The sequence below is a fragment of the Heterostelium album genome, assembly GCF_000004825.1.
Source record: "Heterostelium album PN500 unplaced genomic scaffold PPL_contig8, whole genome shotgun sequence".
In the NCBI taxonomy this organism is placed as follows: Eukaryota; Evosea; class Eumycetozoa; order Acytosteliales; family Acytosteliaceae; genus Heterostelium; species Heterostelium album.
Window position 1 is genome coordinate 280908 of NW_008805085.1, and position 17694 is coordinate 298601.

A 17694-nucleotide genomic window follows, 5' to 3' on the forward strand; every position below is an offset into this window, starting at 1 on the left:
TGTTGAGAGAGAACGTTCGGACCAAATGATTTTCGATCTTCAATAACCATTTCAAATTAATCAATCTTAATTACATAGTTAGTGCACTTACTTGCTCACTCATCACCATCACTCATGATGCCATAAATTCGATTTAATTGTATTGTTGTTCAAATTTCATGTCTCAAATAAGTTATACCCCCAGGTTTCGACTCATTGCCTAAACTATCATTAGTATTTTTTCATATTTAATAAAATCATTTTCATTGTTTTTTTAATTGTTTAAAAAAAAAAATAAATAAATAACTGTTATGTTCATTTATTGTACATCAAGTTTTGTTATTATTTTTAACACAATTGGTAATTAAAACAAAAAAAAGGTTAAGCTCTTTCACCTCTGATTCTTCTTGCCAATTGCATATCTTTTGGCATGATGGTGACTCTTTTAGCGTGGATTGCACATAAATTAGTATCTAGATAAACATGAATAGATCAATCAAAATTAAATAGTTAGTTTATCTCCTCCAATGGATAATAATAATAATAATAATAATAATTATAGTAATTGATCAAATATATACATACCTTCAAACAAACCAACAAGATATGCTTCAGAAGCTTCTTGTAATGCCTGTATGTGTAAAATAATTAAGATTCAAAAGTATGTTAGTAACGTTAATATCATGATACAGCCAAAAAATAATAAATAAATAAATAATTAATAAATAACATCAGCAATTGCAGATGATTGGAATCTCAAATCAGTTTTAAATTCTTGAGCAATCTCTCTCACCAAACGTTGGAATGGAAGTTTACGAATCAACAATTCACTTGTCTTTTGGTACTTTCTGATCTCTCTGAGTGCAACTGTTCCTGGCTTATATCTATGTGTTTTCTTTATACCTCCTAATTAATGTGATTGTATGTAAAATCATTTTTATAATTATAAAATAAATAATATTTAAAGTTATATTAATAAAATTAAATTTAAATAGATTCTAATAATAATATGATGATAACGTTACCACTGATATTCAGATTGGCATTCTTGAGGTGTTCCATTGGTCCAGTCTTTTGTGAGATCATTCTTCTTGGAACTTTACCTCCAGTTGTTTTACGTGCAGTGTTCTTAGTTCTTGCCATTTTCAATATTTATTAAATTGGATATGTTGTTTAAAAATAATAAGTATGAAAGTATATTTATTTATTTATTTATTTATTTATTTATATTTGTATGATTATATAATATTTTTGGAAATGAATGAAAACAACAACAAACAATCAGTATTTATAGTTGAATTGACAAGAAAATATAAAGAATGTTTTCAATTTAAATACCAATAATTATTGTCAAATTGATCGATTATTATTTGGTTTCTTTTAAAATCCCAATCGCAATTCAACAAAATGATATTACGCGATAGATCACATTAAATTCAACTAAAATTAATCATACAAAATCATCTCCAAACATATCTTTGAACTCCCCCAAAACCAATAATCAGCAAATGCAAAGATGAGCAAAGATATAATGGAGCATTATTTCCAATTAAATCATTTTATATGCAAAGTATTCAGAAATTTCCGATCCAACGACACTCTGGAAATATTGAATATTCCATTCATTTCATTCAAAACTTTCTATCTGTAACATCAAATTTCTTTATTTCTATTTCTATAAATATTTCTTACATATTCCATCATTTCTTTTGGAACAATGGAAATTTTGAAATTTTAAAAAAATTATACAAAAATATTTATTTCTACAAAATCATAAAACCAATATATCTTTTTATAAAATTATCCAAAACATTTAAAATATTTACAAATAAACTATAAAATATAACAAAGACTATAAAATAAATAGTTTTTATATTTATAATTAAATTCAATTTAAAAAAATAAATATATATTTAATTCCAAAAATATTATGTATCAAAAAAAAAAAATTCAAACTTTCTTAATAGTTGAAAATGAATATATAAATTTATGTTAAATTTATCTAGGTTAGGTTATTAATTGTAAATAATTTGGACAAATTACACAACAACGTTACTGATCCAATTGTTTTAACACAAACAAAATACTTTTCTTATTTTGTTTTTTTAATCCAAAATACAAAAAAAAAAATTATTAATTGATATTGATTCTCACAATATTAAACTAACTTTTATAGATTTAAGACTTTATTGAAAATAGATTTCCTTAATAATATTTAAAACATTTACAATCAATTGAATTTAAAATATGTACAATTTATTGATCAGCAGTCAATGGTTTGTTTGATGATGATTGTTCAACTTCATCGGCCTCCACCTGTAGGTACGGCTTTGATAGATCTCCCTCGAATATTAGTAGGTTAGGGTGGTTACTCATTGGCATTAGTTCTCCAATGAGATCACGCAATGTAATTACTCCCTGGGTCTTGAACATGTTGTCAACAATATACACGCGATGAACCGATTTAGATACGAATATCTCCAAGATATCCTCTAAAGAGCTCTCCACCGAACATGTAATCGGCTCTCTATCTATAAATTCAAACACAGGTTGGAACATTCTCTTCCAGTTCTCTCCATTCTTACCGATCTTCTTGATATCTCGAGATGAAAGATTACCAACAAGAGTTCCATCTTCTTTAATAACAGCTACACCTCCAACACCCATGATTTTGATGAGCTTGAATGCATCGATTACCTGTTCGTCCTCTAGAACCGACATTACATACTGGTTGGCTGCACTCATATCACCAACTTTTCGATAACGGCGACTTCCAAGTCTATCACAGTTCTCATAGACCCAATGGATTAGATCAAACTCTGTTATGATATCAATGATTTCATCTCTGTCATCAACCACAGCAATTCTATTAATTCCTTGCTTCGATAAAACTTCGAAAGCAGAGAACATTGTAGTACCAGGTGATAACTTTTGATACTTTATCGACTTTCCATAGGGATACTCTTTGCAAATCAAACATTATTAATATATTATAATTTGAAAGAATAATATCAATTTTCTTTACTTACCCATTATTTTACTAACTTTGGTAGTTTTAAACTCTTCCAAGTCAAATAAAGAAGTGATTTTCTTTAAATGTCCTGTTTTATTTAATTTAAAAAAAAAAACTATTAATGATTTGTTGGTCATTTTTTAATTTATCTACATTACTTTTTCCAACTTCGTCAACAATAAACTTAAGAATATCCAAAAGATCAATCATTCCATAAAACAATTCACCTTGTTTTAGAACAGGACAAGATAAAATATTATTATTTAATAATTTCTAGAAAAAAAATTATAATTAGAAATTTTAAATAAAGAATAAAAAGAAATAAGTATAAGTCTTTACATTAAAAATACTATGGAGTGATTCATCCTTGTGTGTCACAACAATTTCTCTTTTGGAAGCCAACTGTCCATCCAGAACTCTTCTTTTCTTATTTATTCCGGTATGCTCGAAACTCGAAATACTATTTTTTGTCAAAGACAAAATGAAATCATCAAATTGTTTATCTCTTGATTTCTCTTCATTTTCATGTTTCCTAGTTCTCTTTGTTGAGGTTGTATTTTTTGTCATCTTTCTTTCTTTATATAAATAATTATATCTTCATAATTTGCCAAGTAATAAATTTAAATTGACAAATATTTTGTGCCAAAACAAAAATAAAAAAAATTTTGAAAAGTGAAAAAAAAAACAACAAACAATTTTTTCCTAATCAGAGGTTTCTAGATTAAAAGAACAAGTTGATTAATGTTATCACAATAATTATATATAATTATATATATGATAAAAATCTTGGTGTCAAAAAATAAAAGTATGAATAAAAAATAAAAATGCAAGACAAGGTTTTTTTTTTTTTTTTTTTTTTTTTTTAATTTTATTATATCATAATTTAATATTATACTTTTATGTTTTTTTAGGTTGTTTTTGTTGAGTTTTATGATTTAAAAAGGGATTATTATTATTATTATTAAAACTATAAAGACAACATTTATACGTTTGGTACTAAGTTGGTACCTGGGCAGTACTCGTCATCGACGGAGGTCAAAAGAATACCGACGATCAAACCGTAAAGACCCAAAGCTTCAGAGAAAATGAGAATAAGCATCATAATAACGTACAACTTGGCTTGTTGACCGAAAGCACGGACACCAGAGTCACCAACAATACCAATAGCCATACCGGCAGCAAGACCACAGAGACCGACAGTCAAACCAGCACCGAGATCAGTGAATGACTTGAAGAGGGTGTAGTTCTTGTTTGGCTTAAGTTTACCAATGATAATGACACAAATAATCAAACCGTAAATAGCAATGACACCAGCGAAAATGACTGGAATGAAAGCTCTGATGACGAGATCTGGCTTCATGACACCCATATTTGAAATACCGACGGCTGACTTGGCAGTACCGTAAGCAGCACCCATAACTATATATTTAAAGAAAAAAAAAATTATATGGAAAAAAAAAAAAAAAAGAATTAGATATTTATAAGTTTGTAGATTTACTATAATAATTTATCTAATATATATCTTGTTGTTGTTGTTGTTTATATCAAACTATACTATTTATATTGCTACTATAGTTATGTATGATATATAACTATGTGTATATATAATTATCTTATATTATTTATCTCTATATATTATTATTTGTTTTATACATTACCTGTGAAGACGAGGGCAGCAGTGACACCCATAGCACCGAAGAATGGTGCATAGACTGGGCAAGCTGGAGTAATATAACGGACAATGGTGGCGAAAAGGGTAAGGAATTGAATCATTTTATATTATATATTTATTATATATATATGATCTGTATAGAACCTGTGGTAAAGAAAAAAAGTTTTGAAGGTGAGTTCAAGTGTTCCAACAAGAAAGGCGTCAAGTGAAAAAAAATATTTTAGTGCGAGAGTTTGAAAAAAAAATTGAAAAATAAAAATTTAAAAAAAAACAGAAAAAAAAAATTAGAAAAAAATAAAAATAAAAATAAAAAATATGTCGTTGGAAAAAGTTTCGTTATTGACTTGAGATGATTTTTTATGTATCAGGGCTTCCAACCCTGGTTATTTTTATGATATTGGAAAAAAAAAACAAAACACAAAAAATCTGAAACAAAATTAAAAATAAATAAATTAAAAATATCATATGTATATATTGGTGTCTGTTTTGATTGACTGATTGATTGATTTATTACTGCTGTTGTTGTTGTTGTTTATTATATTTGTTTGATTGAAACTTTCTGACAATTTATTCCAATTCATTTGCAATCCATATCATTTCATATTTGTTAAGTTGACTATTTATGTGAGTTGAATTGTTATATTGAAAGATAAGATTTGCTGTATAAATGAATGATTCTGATATATGGCGATGGTTGAGTGATTAGGTGATAAATCTAATCTAATCAATTCGTAAATCTTATCTTTTAGATATGTATCGGAGTAAAAGATATGTTATGAATGTATGATTGTTTGTGTTTATCTAAATTTTTTTTTTTTTTTTTATAAACAGATTTACATTTGAATAAGAACACATTCAATAGCAATTGAATGTGTTTATTGTTTGTAACAATAACAAAAGATAGAAAATAAAATGCTGTTCTAGAGTTGTAGTTGATTGTTAGACAAATAAAATTGAATATGATATGATATGATTTGATTTGTTTCAAACATATTTGATGGTAAAAGAAATACTTGAAACTCTGTCTAAATATCTATATTATCTATTTATCATACAAAGTCTATGCTTCAATTGCATATTTATATAATGATGTAATAATAGTTTACCTTTATATATGTTGTTTTGAAAAGAAGTGAAAAGGTGTGTGTAAAAGATAGAAACTATATTTATAAATATATATTTATTAGTTATATATTTATTCGATTAGTCGAGTAATAGTAATAGACAAAATGACCAGACAAACAAATTTGGAGTTTTATATCACTCACTTTATTTATTAAATATTGCAAAACGCCTGGGCCAGTGTAGGAAAGCTAATTTTGTGAGTGTTTAAAAAAATAATTAAAAAAAAAAACAAAAAAATATTCATAAAATCAAAACAACCATTTTTTTTTTGCTTGTTTATTATTATTTTTTTTTTTTTTTGTGAATGCGTTGTTTTTTTTGTTTTGTTGGTGTAATTCAACCTGGCTCGTAAAAATTTCGAAATAGTGTATTGTGGGGAGAGTTGATATGCCTATACGCCCTGGGCACATCAAAGAATATTTTTGTTTTTTTTCTGTCACTATCGATTATTATGAATTTTCCAATGATAAATACTCTTTTAAAAGTTCCGGCGATGCAATTTTTGAAACAATTTCTAACACTTGCTGTACTGGGGAGTGTTGATAGAGTTGTTGGAGACAAATTCAACCTGGTTAGACACTCGATAAGAGAAAAAAAATAAATTAAAACAAAAAAAAAACATGAGATCTACTTCTTTTCTTTCTCAATAAAAAACTAATATTATTAATAAATATCAAGTTTTTTTATTTTTATACTTGTCAGTCAGACCTCCCATATTAAATTATTGGTGCTGTTACCGTGTTCATACATTTCCAGCAACAACACGAAAACCAACATTAATTTTTAAAAAAAATTAAAAAAATTGTTGTTTTTTTTTTTTTCAAAAATTTTCAAAAAACAGACTAAAGTACAAAGTGGAAATAGATAATATTAGACTCTTGATTTTAGCGAATATACTTCTTAGCCTAAATTGTTAAATTAATTTAGTTGTAGCAGTATTAATATATATATATATAATAGATAGATTAAAATATGGATCAAGCACTTACATCTTCATCAGCTGAAGCTGCTAATTATTTCTTTGGTGGTTTCTTCGTATGTGTCGTTGTTAGATTTATCAAATCTTATCTTAACTATACTTTAAGAACTTAAATAATAATGATAGTAGTAGTAATAATAATAGTAATAGTTATAATAGTAGTAGTATAGTTAAATAATAATAAAGTTGATCTAATATATAGTTCACAACAGTAATCATAATAGTTTAAGTTCTTGGTATTTTAGAGAAGATTGTTGTTTCAACTAGTTACTAATTATATCTTATGTTTTGTTTGTATAGATTGCCACTGTAGCACCATCAACTTGGGCTGCCATTGGTTGTGGTCTCTCGATTGCTTTGTCAGTCGTAGGTTCTGCTTGGTATGAATCAATCACTCACTCACCATCACACACACGCATACACATATATAGGAAATATCAAAATAGTTATACTTTGAATACAGTCACAGATACAGCAAGAGGAAGAAAAAAAAAAACAAATAATATTATCAAAAAAAAAAAAAAGAGAGAAAATTATAGTTGTTTTTTTAATTGATCAATAGAATGGCAACAACAAAGAAAATAGAGAAAGATAGATTGTTTATATATTTATACATAGTAATACTAGATGATATTTCCATTGTATATTATAAAAATATTTAATAAAATATACTAACATTGTCTCGGTTCGTTATTATATGATTATAGGGGTATTTGGGTTACAGCTTCATCACTTATGGGAGCTGCAGTTGGAGAACCAAGAATTAGATCAAAGAACATTATTTCAATTATTTTCTGTGAAGCCGTAGCTATTTATGGTATTATTTTGGCTATTATCTTAAAGGGTCGTATGGAAGGACCACCAAATATCAGAGACCCAGCCGGTGATTACATGGCTGGTTACCTCATGTTTGCTTCAGGTATTACCGTCGGTTTTTGTAATGTATTCTCTGGTGTCAGTGTCGGTATTGCAGGTAGTGGTTGTGCTCTTGCTGATGCTCAAAACCCAGTACTCTTTGTAAAGATGCTTATTATTGAAATTTTCGCTGGTGCTCTCGGTTTGTACGGTGTCATCGTTGGTATTCTCATGTCTTCTTCAGTAACACTAGGTGCCAAAGTACATTAAATCAATCACAACCAGCTTGGACGTCTCAAAATGAACAATCTGGAAATAATAATAATAATAATTCATAATAATTTAAATATATAAAACAAAATCTAAAAAATTTAAACCAAAAAAAAAAAAAAAAAAAAAGAATAATAGTTTATAGATTAGATTCTATTAATTCATTTTTTTTTTGATTAGTTGATTAGATAGGATCAGATTGATTAGATGATGATGAAAACAAAACAAATAATTTATTTAAAATTAAGTTATGCAAGTGTTTGTTTCGGTCCTTCTTTCTTTTGACCTGTGACCGAACCTCTTTCTTTAAGGAAATTCTTATAGCTTTTGTTTATATTAATATTAGTTTAAACTTCATTATCTATTATAGCTAGTTATAATAATAGTCATTAACTTACATTTTTTCATATCTCTTTCTTTCTGAAAGTGGAACTGATGGTGAAGAGTCAGCTAGCGCTGCATCAAAGTGAGCAAGTTTAATTAATGGTGGTTTGTCATCTTGATTCTGTTTGTTCTTATCATTTGAATCTAGATTTGAATCCGATTGTAAATATTGTTGTTTAATCTCATCGATCTAGAATTAATTTAAATATTTTTGTTGATGTTAGTAGTCATGAATTCATTGTCAACAATAATTATTTTGTTACTTTTTTGAGTAGTTTCGATCTTTCTTCCATTGTCATTGGTTTCTCAGCTGATATATTGTCTTTGTTGTTTGGTTGAAATATAACAATGTTTGATCCATCGACATTATTGGATTCCTTTGACGCTTGTTCCTCTCTTTCTTTCTTCTTTCTCTCCTCACGTTCCTTCATGAATTCATGAATGGCCTTTAGTTGTGAGTTGTACATGAGAGCTCTTAGATCGGTACCGGTATAGTGTTCTGTTTTCTCAGCGAGTGAGACGAGTGATACTTCCTGGAGGTCAATATTCATCTTGGCAGCCAACTTCTCCAAGATCTCCAGTCTTTCATGTTGCTCCGGTATGTTGCAATAGAGACTCTTATCGAGACGACCGGGACGCAAGAGTGCTGGGTCGATTAGGTCCGGTCTGCTAGTGGCAGCGAGCACGTAGACACCGCGCAGTCCTTCGACACCATCAAGTTCAGTAAGGAATTGATTCACCACACGATCTGTAACACCGGTGCTATCGTGTCCTCTTCTGGGAGCAATCGAATCAAATTCGTCGAAAAACAAAACACAAGGTGTTGCCGATGAAGCACGTGTAAACATATCACGTACTGCCTGCTCACTGGAACCAATGTACTTGTTTAACAACTCTGGTCCTTTGACAGAGATGAAATTCAAACCGAATTCACCGGCAATCGAAGAAGCGAGCATCGTCTTTCCGCAACCTGGAGGACCGTACAGCAGCAAACCGGAACGCATACGAATCGGTGACGATTGGAACAGTCTTGGATATTTGGACGGCCATCCTACAGTCTCTTTCACCATAGCTCTAACATTGGCAAGTCCACCGATATCATTCCATTGCGCAGCATCGGATTCATGCAGCTTCACACCCTTCAAAGTAATAGGAGTGTATCCTTCTTTTGCCTCCTTGATATATGCCAACTTGATATATTTCAATGAGCATGTCAGAGAGGAGGAGTTGTTGCTGTTGCTGTTGTTTGGATCGATCGAGTTTGAATAGTCATTCAATGAATGAATGGAAGCAATATGTATACTACGTTCAACAAGAGCTTCCACATCGATTGGTAGATATCCTTCGAGTGTCGATGAGAATTTCAAGAGATGTTTCTGGTTAGACTCTGGATCGTTTGGATCCAACTCGAGTTGATGTAGTTTCAGATGAATCTTTAGAATATCGATACGTTCCTCTCTGGTTGGAGGTGGTATCTCAATGGTCATACCAAACAGATCGGGTGTTTGTATCTCCTTGTAGAGTACTTGTGTCGATTGAGCAGTGGCTACCATCACGATTGGGTGTTGCTGGTTGGAGGAGTCTGCAATTGCCAACTTCTTCAAAAATGATCCTATTTGATCGCATCTTATTTTACTTCCTGGATCTTGTTCATTTGGATTCGGTAGGATTGCATCGAGGTCTTCGAACAACAGAATCGATGGACGTGAATTCTCTACTTTTTCGAATGTCTTTGCTAGAATCTTTCTTATTTTCTCTACTTTTACTTCTTTTAACTCTGAACAATTTAATTTGACAACATCTATATAAATAATAATAATAAAATATTAGTTAATTTCCCCTTAGCTATTATAAATTAATTGAATTGATTGGTATTTACATGCTAATGAATTTGAATTCGATGCTAAATAAGATGATAGTGCAGTTGCAAGTAGTGTTTTACCACTTCCGTGTGGACCAGTGATAATGATTCCACCGAATCCAGGTGTACCAAGTCTTGTTCTAACAAGAGAATAGTCAGATCTCAACAATAGTGTCATATACTCTAATGATTCTTTAATCTTTTGTTGAATACCACCGACTCTATAAAATATATCACCAATCTCATAGAAATCATCTAATTTCAAAAGTTTCTCTAATCTTCCTATATTTATATCAGTCATAAATGAATCTGCACCAACCATATACAATCCATAATTCATTTGATACTTATTACTATTATTATCTATATTATTTGAATGTTGTTGTTGTTGTTGTTGTTGACTATTATTATTATTATTATTAATATTATTTTGATGTGAAGATGCAACAGCAGCAGATATATTATTATCATCTAATACACCACCTATTCTATTATTTATAGTACTGTTTAGATATGATGCAAAATCAGCTTTCTTATCTTTTGATTGTTGTTGTTGTTGTTGTTGTTGATTTTGTTGTTGTTGGTTAAATTGTATAAATAGATCGATGGTTGGTGTATTGTGTTTGGTAGATGGTGGAATAGAGAGGATCGATCCGTTCACCAATGGATATCTTGTGGATGACAAGAATTTAGCTGACCACTCGCGAACGATCTCTTTCAATACATGTGAAGGTAGAACCATTGATTTCGGTGTCTTTGCTGCAAATGGTATATGATTGCTTTGATAGATTACCTGGTGAAGGGTCATAGAGTGTATCGGACAGATCGGAAGTGAATGTGGTGGAATAAGTTTGACACGCACCTTTGAGTTTATAAAGATTGAACTAGTCAATCTTTGATTTCTTCCAATCAATATATGTTGATTCGATCTCGTTTGTGAACTAATATAAACTCTAGCATATATAGATCTTGCACCACCAATCTTTATCTTTTGAGCACCATCACCATTATTATTGGTTTTGTTGTTATGATGATCATTTTCATCAATATTATCATTATCATCATTAAACAAAGAATATCTCCTACTATTACTCTTATTATTACTATTCTTATTATTCTTATCACTACTATTGTTATTATTATTGTTATTACAATTATCGATTGTAATTTGTACGATGTCACCTTCATTCCAATGGAATTGTTGTAATGATTGACTTGAGATGTAGATGGTTGTTTGTGAGGTGGTTGGATCAACAGAGAGATCTTGTACGAGAAGAGTACGCGGTTTCAGTGATTCTGCGTTGTGTGTTGCTGTGGCAGCGGGTGCCGGTAGATTTCTAGGTTTTGGCGCGACCGCTATTTCCACTTGGTTCGTTAGTCTCACGATTTCACTGGGTGCAGTATCGACTATCTTTAGCTTGATTATGGTCGAATGGTGTATCCAAATCGGTACGATCTGACCACGTGTCATTACATTCACTTGATTCAATATCTGTTGTTCCAAGTACTCTTGGTGAAGTTCCAATATCTCCCAGTCGTCGGAGGTGAGTGGTTCCACCTGTACCGACGTTGCCTGTGGTACCGATCCTATCTGTGCTTTCACGGTGACACGTGTATGATCTGCAATTCCAATGGCATCGCCAAGCTCTGCATTCATCTCTATTGCATCGGGTCCACTCGACGGATCGGAAGCACCGCCCGACCACCCAACATTGATCTTCCTTTCCTTCTTTGTAGACTTGTCATACCAACTCAATTCCAAAGTCAATGAATTAACAGAGATTGCATTTTTCTATACATATTTACAATAATAATAATAATAGTTAGTTTACTACACCTTTTGTTTTTTAAGGTTATATTAATCATCATATGACTAACCTCTGCCAACAAGAAAAGAGAATGTACAATCTTTGGTGGTAAACAAACAAAGCAATTTGTACTATGTTTAAATGTTACATATAATTCCATTATATAATTGTGGAGTAATTAATAATGATGTAATAATATTTGTATAATCATTTAAAAAAAAAATAATATTTAAAATTTTCATAAAAAAAAAAAAAAAAAACAAACTTTGTTGTTCAAACAAAAGTTTATAAAGAATTTTTTAAGCGCGATTATTATTTGTTGTTTCTTTTATTTGTTTTTTTTAATATATATCAATATTTAATTGATAGTTATTGAAATAGTTATATAATTATCTATTTTGTAAAGGTTTCGGTTATTTGTGTACATTTTTTGTAGAATGAGAAATTTAAGAATACAGAATTTACAAATCCGCAAAACGGTGTTGACTTGTCACCGACGATCAAGTACAAGTCAGCTGCTAATCTTCGGATTTCAAAGGTGAATGTTGTATCCATAAGATGTTTGTAGTCAAAACGTATGAGTTTAACTGTGTCTGGTATCGATTCAATACGACAGTAGCTAAAGAAACGATTCGATATAACGAGTAGTTCCACTGACGACGGTATGAGACCAGGCATTATAGGGTGATTGTAATTCGAGAGGTCAAGGTATTTCAAGGTGTTTGGAAACACTCCTTCCCTGACCATCTGCGTACTATACTGATTGAAAGCAAACCATTCGATTCCCTTTGGAATCGACTCGATCCTAGAGTGATTGTACTTTGGTAAGACCAACTTTCGCACCGATTTCGGAATGAAGTTGCTACCCTCTTTGATTACGGGGTTCATTCCTTCACCGAATGAAAGCTCTTCTATGGATTCCGGTAGTTTGTTTCTATGGTTGATTTGACGCACCGAACCGAGATTCAATATCTTGATGGACGTAGGTATCAAGGCAAAGTCGACATCGATACAGTTGAAGCCAAAGTCAAGCGAGGTCAGAGTCGTTGGAATTTCACCGGCCTGAAGTGGTGGTAAGGGTAAGGGTGTCATAAGCTTTGGGGCACTGAGAGTGACCGTTGTCACGCATTGCGGTAGCTCGCCGAGCGAATGTCTCGGTAGATTGACGATAGTCTCCAAACGGATGGACGGTAGCATCTCACGTGTAATCTGTTGTTGGAAATGATGATCGAATGTTATAGATCTTAGGTTTGGAGGCAGCGTTCCTACCGTGAGGAAATCATTGTTGATGTATCCGCTGTTCGAGAGATCGAGATGTTCCAACGACTCTGGTAGCACACCGATCTGGAGTGTCTTTGGGTTGGACATTGTCAAGCTAGTCAAGTTTGGCGGTAGACAGCCAGGCTGCAGAGGACAAATATTGTGATAGAATTTCAATGTGCGAATATTGGGTGGCAGCGCACCAGGTTGTAAAACCTGTATGCAACGATTATATATAAAGGTATCAACATTCGATTTGGCAATTGCATCATAAATCAATTTCAAATTGATATCATTATGTAAATAGAATAAGTTTACTGACTTTGGTATTGTAAAATAATCTTTAATTTGATCTAAAAAAAAAAACAATAACAACAACCAATCAAAGAAAAAATGTAAGATTTCTTTTCTTTCTTTAGATATATATAAACATTATATCTTTTTTATTAACATACCAAAGAATACAAAATAATCGTTTGTATTGATTTTAAATTTTGGAATGAATGATTTACTGATGAGATGAAGATTGGTACCATTGATTGCATATTTTAAACGTGTTTTAACAGCAAGATTTCTTGATTGTTCAAATTGTTTTTTGAAGGAGATGAGACAGAATCCTTTGATATATTCAATCGATTGTACCTTGGGTAGTAATGAATTGTGATGATTCAGTGTAAGATAGCTATCCCTTTCATTGAGCCATCTCTTACACGTCAAAGCAAAGCATAATCTATCAATATCGAATTCAAGTAAATTTATGATATTTGATAACAAAAAATGAGGTAGTTGGACCAATCTATGTTTAACATTTACATTGCCTTCCATATATATAAATTTAATAATAGTAAAAAAATTAAAAAATTTAAATAAAAAAAAAAAACAAACAAAACAAAACAGTTACATTTTTTTTTTAAATTAAAAAAACAAAACAAGATTTTTTTTGATTCATTAGCACTAATTTAGGAATAACCATGTTTAATAACCAGCCTTTTTTTATTAATAATGTAGGTTTTGATCTTGTTTTGAAAATTTCTTGTTTGGGTAACGTAAATCTATTCTATTTTTACAAAATTGAAATTAACGTTTCATAGATCTAAGAGTTCGAGAATACAATTTAATAACCATCAAAATACTATTAAAGGAAAAGAAAGAGTTGTTTCTAAAAGGAATTAAGTTCTTCTTTGTTAAACTTCGAAATACGGATGATGAACTTTTAAACAGACAACACAAATGCTGTTTAAATAGTTTGTTATAATATAAAAAGTAATACATAACTTCATCATGTGTGTTGAAATTCATTGCGCATACTCAGATTTCGCGGTATTTCTTTTATTTTGATTATTTCCTAACTATAATCAATATTGACACTGTTGGGAGAGGAGTTCAATATGGTAAAGCAACCACACTCAACACAAAACTTTTTATACCAAAATACAATTTAAAAGTCATACTCACTCTCACGGCAACCAGTCATCACCAAGATGGTTTGGAAAGTTTCTTTCTTCTTTCAAACCATCTATTGTCACTGTGCTGTACTGTGTTCAAGTCGAAATTAGAAAAACCAATGATTGTTTATAGAATTATATCTAGGCGCCAGTTGATTGATATTTCCATTCAAGGTAGAGACATCCCCCCACTCTAAATGTGTCATCGATATGGTACGACATGTTGTTTATATAAAAAAAGTTTTCAAACTTCGAATTGAACCATGCAATCTACTGCGAATGGTAAGCATTAGTCTTTGTAACCCCACAGAAATTTATCTTAATTTTAAATCTATGTAAAAATGTTTTTGTTTTTTTGATTTTTCTAAATAATGAATGGTTAACCGACAACATAAAATTACAAAAACAATAATTGTATCACCATCAAATTATTATTTTAAACACATTCAGACTAACAACAAATAGAAAAAAAATAATTAAATTTGGTGCGCACCAAAATGAACGATGATTGTAATATATATTATTCTTGGGTTGATGATTCGAAACTTGGTCACCCAGAAATGACCGTCATCTTTACTAAAGTGGTAATCTGTAACTATTGTTGGTATATGGGATTTTAGTATCGATATTGTGTTGTTTTTTATTTCAAATTTTAACACACACAATCTAAGTTGGTGCACCTAAGAATAAAGAGAGACCCCCACTTCAAGGTCTCAATCACCTTTTTTGGTAAAAATCAAAACTTTCGGTTATTCACACACATTGAGATAAAAAAAAAATTGGAAAAAAAAAAAAACAAACTAAATTTTTCTAATGAGTGGACAAATTTTTCAATTTTATTTTCCTTTTCTCATAGGTGGATGGTTTGATTAGTTGTGTAGTGTGGGAAGCTGTTTTTGGAGTATTTCCAGGGATATATTAGAGAGTTTTTATATTTCAGTTGGCACACACTGAGAGGCCTTTGTACTATACACTCGAGTGTGTACATTTCATAATTCAAGTCTCAACGAAAACAAAAGAAAAAAAAAACAAAAAAAAAGTTTATGATACTTCTGATCCTAATCGATAGGATGCTTCCTATATATATAAAACTTTTGTTTGTTTAGATTTTCATATAAATATTTAACCACACACTACCTCTTAACGATCGTGTAGACCAACTGTAGAGAATATTAATATTTCTAAAAACAAATAACCTACACAGCTGACGATGAATTGAAACAGAAAATAAATGAATTAAACAAGCAAAACAAAAAACATTTTTTAAAATATAATTATATATATTTATTAATTAATAATAATAAAATTGTAGTAATATTAATTAATTATTACTATTGTTTTTCATTTATTTCTTTTTCTCAAATCAATAATAATAATAATAATAATTAAATGACAAAAGTAAAATAATTAATTCTTAAAATCGATATCTATTCAAAGTAAACATTTTCCTTCATTTATAAAAAGATTAAATCTTTATATAAATTTAAATCTAATAATTAAGTTTTTCGTATTTTTTTAAAAAAAACTTAATTTGTAAATATTAAATCTTATAAGTTCACTTTAATATTAAACCGACCATCATTAAACAATATCATTTTTCATTGTATTAGTTAAAATATCTATATTTATTAAATATTAATTTATATAGATACAATTTATAGTTTATATTAGCCAGAAAATATTTCTAAATTTCATTTAAAGTTTCATTATAAAAATTTTAAAAGATCCTATTTAATTATTTTTTATCGAGACACTTTCATTTTTTTTTCAACAATCATTTATATTATTTTTAAAGATACAACATTTTTTGGTAAATGAAGCAAATACTTATAAATTGTTGTTTTTTATTCATCTTTAATAATAATAATATCATTTTTATTACTCAATTTAATAAATCGCAATAATAAATTAGTTAAATCTATAGTTAGAGATTTAAAACCTCTTTCAATAACCAATCATAATCAAAGATACAAACAGTAATCAATTAAGATTTTTCCCGAATTTAGTAAGTATAATTTATTACATGACAAAAGTAATTGTTTTTTTTTATACTTTCAAATTGAAATTATTGGTTGATTTGTTTCTAAATTAATTAATTTAATTAAAAAAAATCTTTCTTTTTTTTTTTTGTTCATTTTTTGTTTTTTTTATAGTTTCAATTAATTTGAACCTTTTTAATTGTTTCTTTAGAAATAAACCAATAAAACTTCAACTCAAATCATTTTACTATTCAATTATAAATATTCAATTAATTTAAAGATTATAAAAAATTTCTTTTTTTACAAAAAACTATTATTATATTATTTTATTTTATTTTATTTTATTTTATTTTATTTTATTTTATCCTTTTTATATTACTATAAAAGGTAATTTCTCTCTCTTTTTTTAGTAAAATTTGTTTAAACCGCCACCACCACCATCACCACCAAATAACAATTAGAGTGTAATGTGTGATCTTCATGATCTTTAAATTCATTGTCATTATTATAACCCCACTTTTTTATTTTAAAAAATTTGTAACAAACCAAAAAACAAAAAAACAAAAATTGACACTCATTGTCACTGCTCTCTATTCTGATAATAGTTCTTTTAACACCGCTATTTCACTTTCATGTTAAAGAAGGTGTGTGGATTAATGATTTAAAAATGTTGATGTTAAAGTCTATCAACAACATAAAACAACAACAAAGACAGCAGTCCCCGCCTACACTACTATACTATTAGTTCTCTAATAAGTTTCAATCGAGACCTTACAAAATCATTTGAGCGAAATGAATCATCAGATTCTCATGTTGTTTTGTCAAACACGATTCTAAATTCAACAACAACACGCAACAACACACAACACAACATAACACACAACTTCTCTATTAATTTTGTGTAGCAGAATGTTGTTGTTGTTGTTGTTGTTGTTGAATTTTTTGTATTATCTTTTGATAATAAGAATACAAAAATAATAAGAAAGACTAAAAAGATTTCCTTTTTAAGTAAAATAACCAATTCTGTTATATTTATTTTTAAAAAGAAAAAAACTAAATTTTCA

The 17694-nt window shown here is 29.4% G+C and overlaps 7 protein-coding genes across 7 annotated transcripts; 1 reads left to right on the forward strand and 6 right to left on the reverse strand.

The window, feature by feature from the left end:
- Window positions 1-360: 360 nt before the first annotated feature.
- Window positions 361-1122, reverse strand: PPL_03757 (histone H3; the record flags this gene model as incomplete). The annotated part of the gene is made up of 4 exons (XM_020574682.1): window positions 361-452; window positions 565-610; window positions 710-885; window positions 1005-1122. The coding sequence occupies 4 exons, from the start codon at window positions 1120-1122 to the stop codon at window positions 361-363; spliced, it is 432 nt and encodes a 143-aa protein (XP_020435096.1).
- A 1113-nt stretch (window positions 1123-2235) lies between these two features.
- Window positions 2236-3559, reverse strand: PPL_03758 (uncharacterized protein; the record flags this gene model as incomplete). Its single annotated transcript, XM_020574683.1, has 4 exons — window positions 2236-2907; window positions 3025-3080; window positions 3109-3265; window positions 3332-3559. The coding sequence occupies 4 exons, from the start codon at window positions 3557-3559 to the stop codon at window positions 2236-2238; spliced, it is 1113 nt and encodes a 370-aa protein (XP_020435097.1).
- A 415-nt stretch (window positions 3560-3974) lies between these two features.
- Window positions 3975-4765, reverse strand: vatP (V-type proton ATPase 16 kDa proteolipid subunit; the record flags this gene model as incomplete). The annotated part of the gene is made up of 2 exons (XM_020574684.1): window positions 3975-4411; window positions 4651-4765. The coding sequence occupies 2 exons, from the start codon at window positions 4763-4765 to the stop codon at window positions 3975-3977; spliced, it is 552 nt and encodes a 183-aa protein (XP_020435098.1).
- Window positions 4766-6761: 1996 nt separating this feature from the next.
- On the forward strand, window positions 6762-7893 carry PPL_03760 (V-type proton ATPase 21 kDa proteolipid subunit; the record flags this gene model as incomplete). Its single annotated transcript, XM_020574685.1, has 3 exons — window positions 6762-6824; window positions 7069-7148; window positions 7476-7893. 3 exons carry the CDS (start codon window positions 6762-6764, stop codon window positions 7891-7893), a joined length of 561 nt encoding a protein of 186 aa, XP_020435099.1.
- A 243-nt stretch (window positions 7894-8136) lies between these two features.
- Window positions 8137-12106, reverse strand: pex1 (peroxisomal biogenesis factor 1; the record flags this gene model as incomplete). The annotated part of the gene is made up of 5 exons (XM_020574686.1): window positions 8137-8197; window positions 8292-8467; window positions 8541-10078; window positions 10157-11930; window positions 12017-12106. The coding sequence occupies 5 exons, from the start codon at window positions 12104-12106 to the stop codon at window positions 8137-8139; spliced, it is 3639 nt and encodes a 1212-aa protein (XP_020435100.1).
- Window positions 12107-12339: 233 nt separating this feature from the next.
- PPL_03762 (uncharacterized protein) lies at window positions 12340-14031 on the reverse strand (the record flags this gene model as incomplete). Its single annotated transcript, XM_020574687.1, has 3 exons — window positions 12340-12565; window positions 12707-13559; window positions 13662-14031. 3 exons carry the CDS (start codon window positions 14029-14031, stop codon window positions 12340-12342), a joined length of 1449 nt encoding a protein of 482 aa, XP_020435101.1.
- Window positions 14032-15692: 1661 nt separating this feature from the next.
- Window positions 15693-17133, reverse strand: PPL_03763 (uncharacterized protein; the record flags this gene model as incomplete). The annotated part of the gene is made up of 5 exons (XM_020574688.1): window positions 15693-15728; window positions 16239-16270; window positions 16479-16503; window positions 17010-17030; window positions 17086-17133. The coding sequence occupies 5 exons, from the start codon at window positions 17131-17133 to the stop codon at window positions 15693-15695; spliced, it is 162 nt and encodes a 53-aa protein (XP_020435102.1).
- Between the last annotated feature and the right edge of the window lie 561 nt (window positions 17134-17694).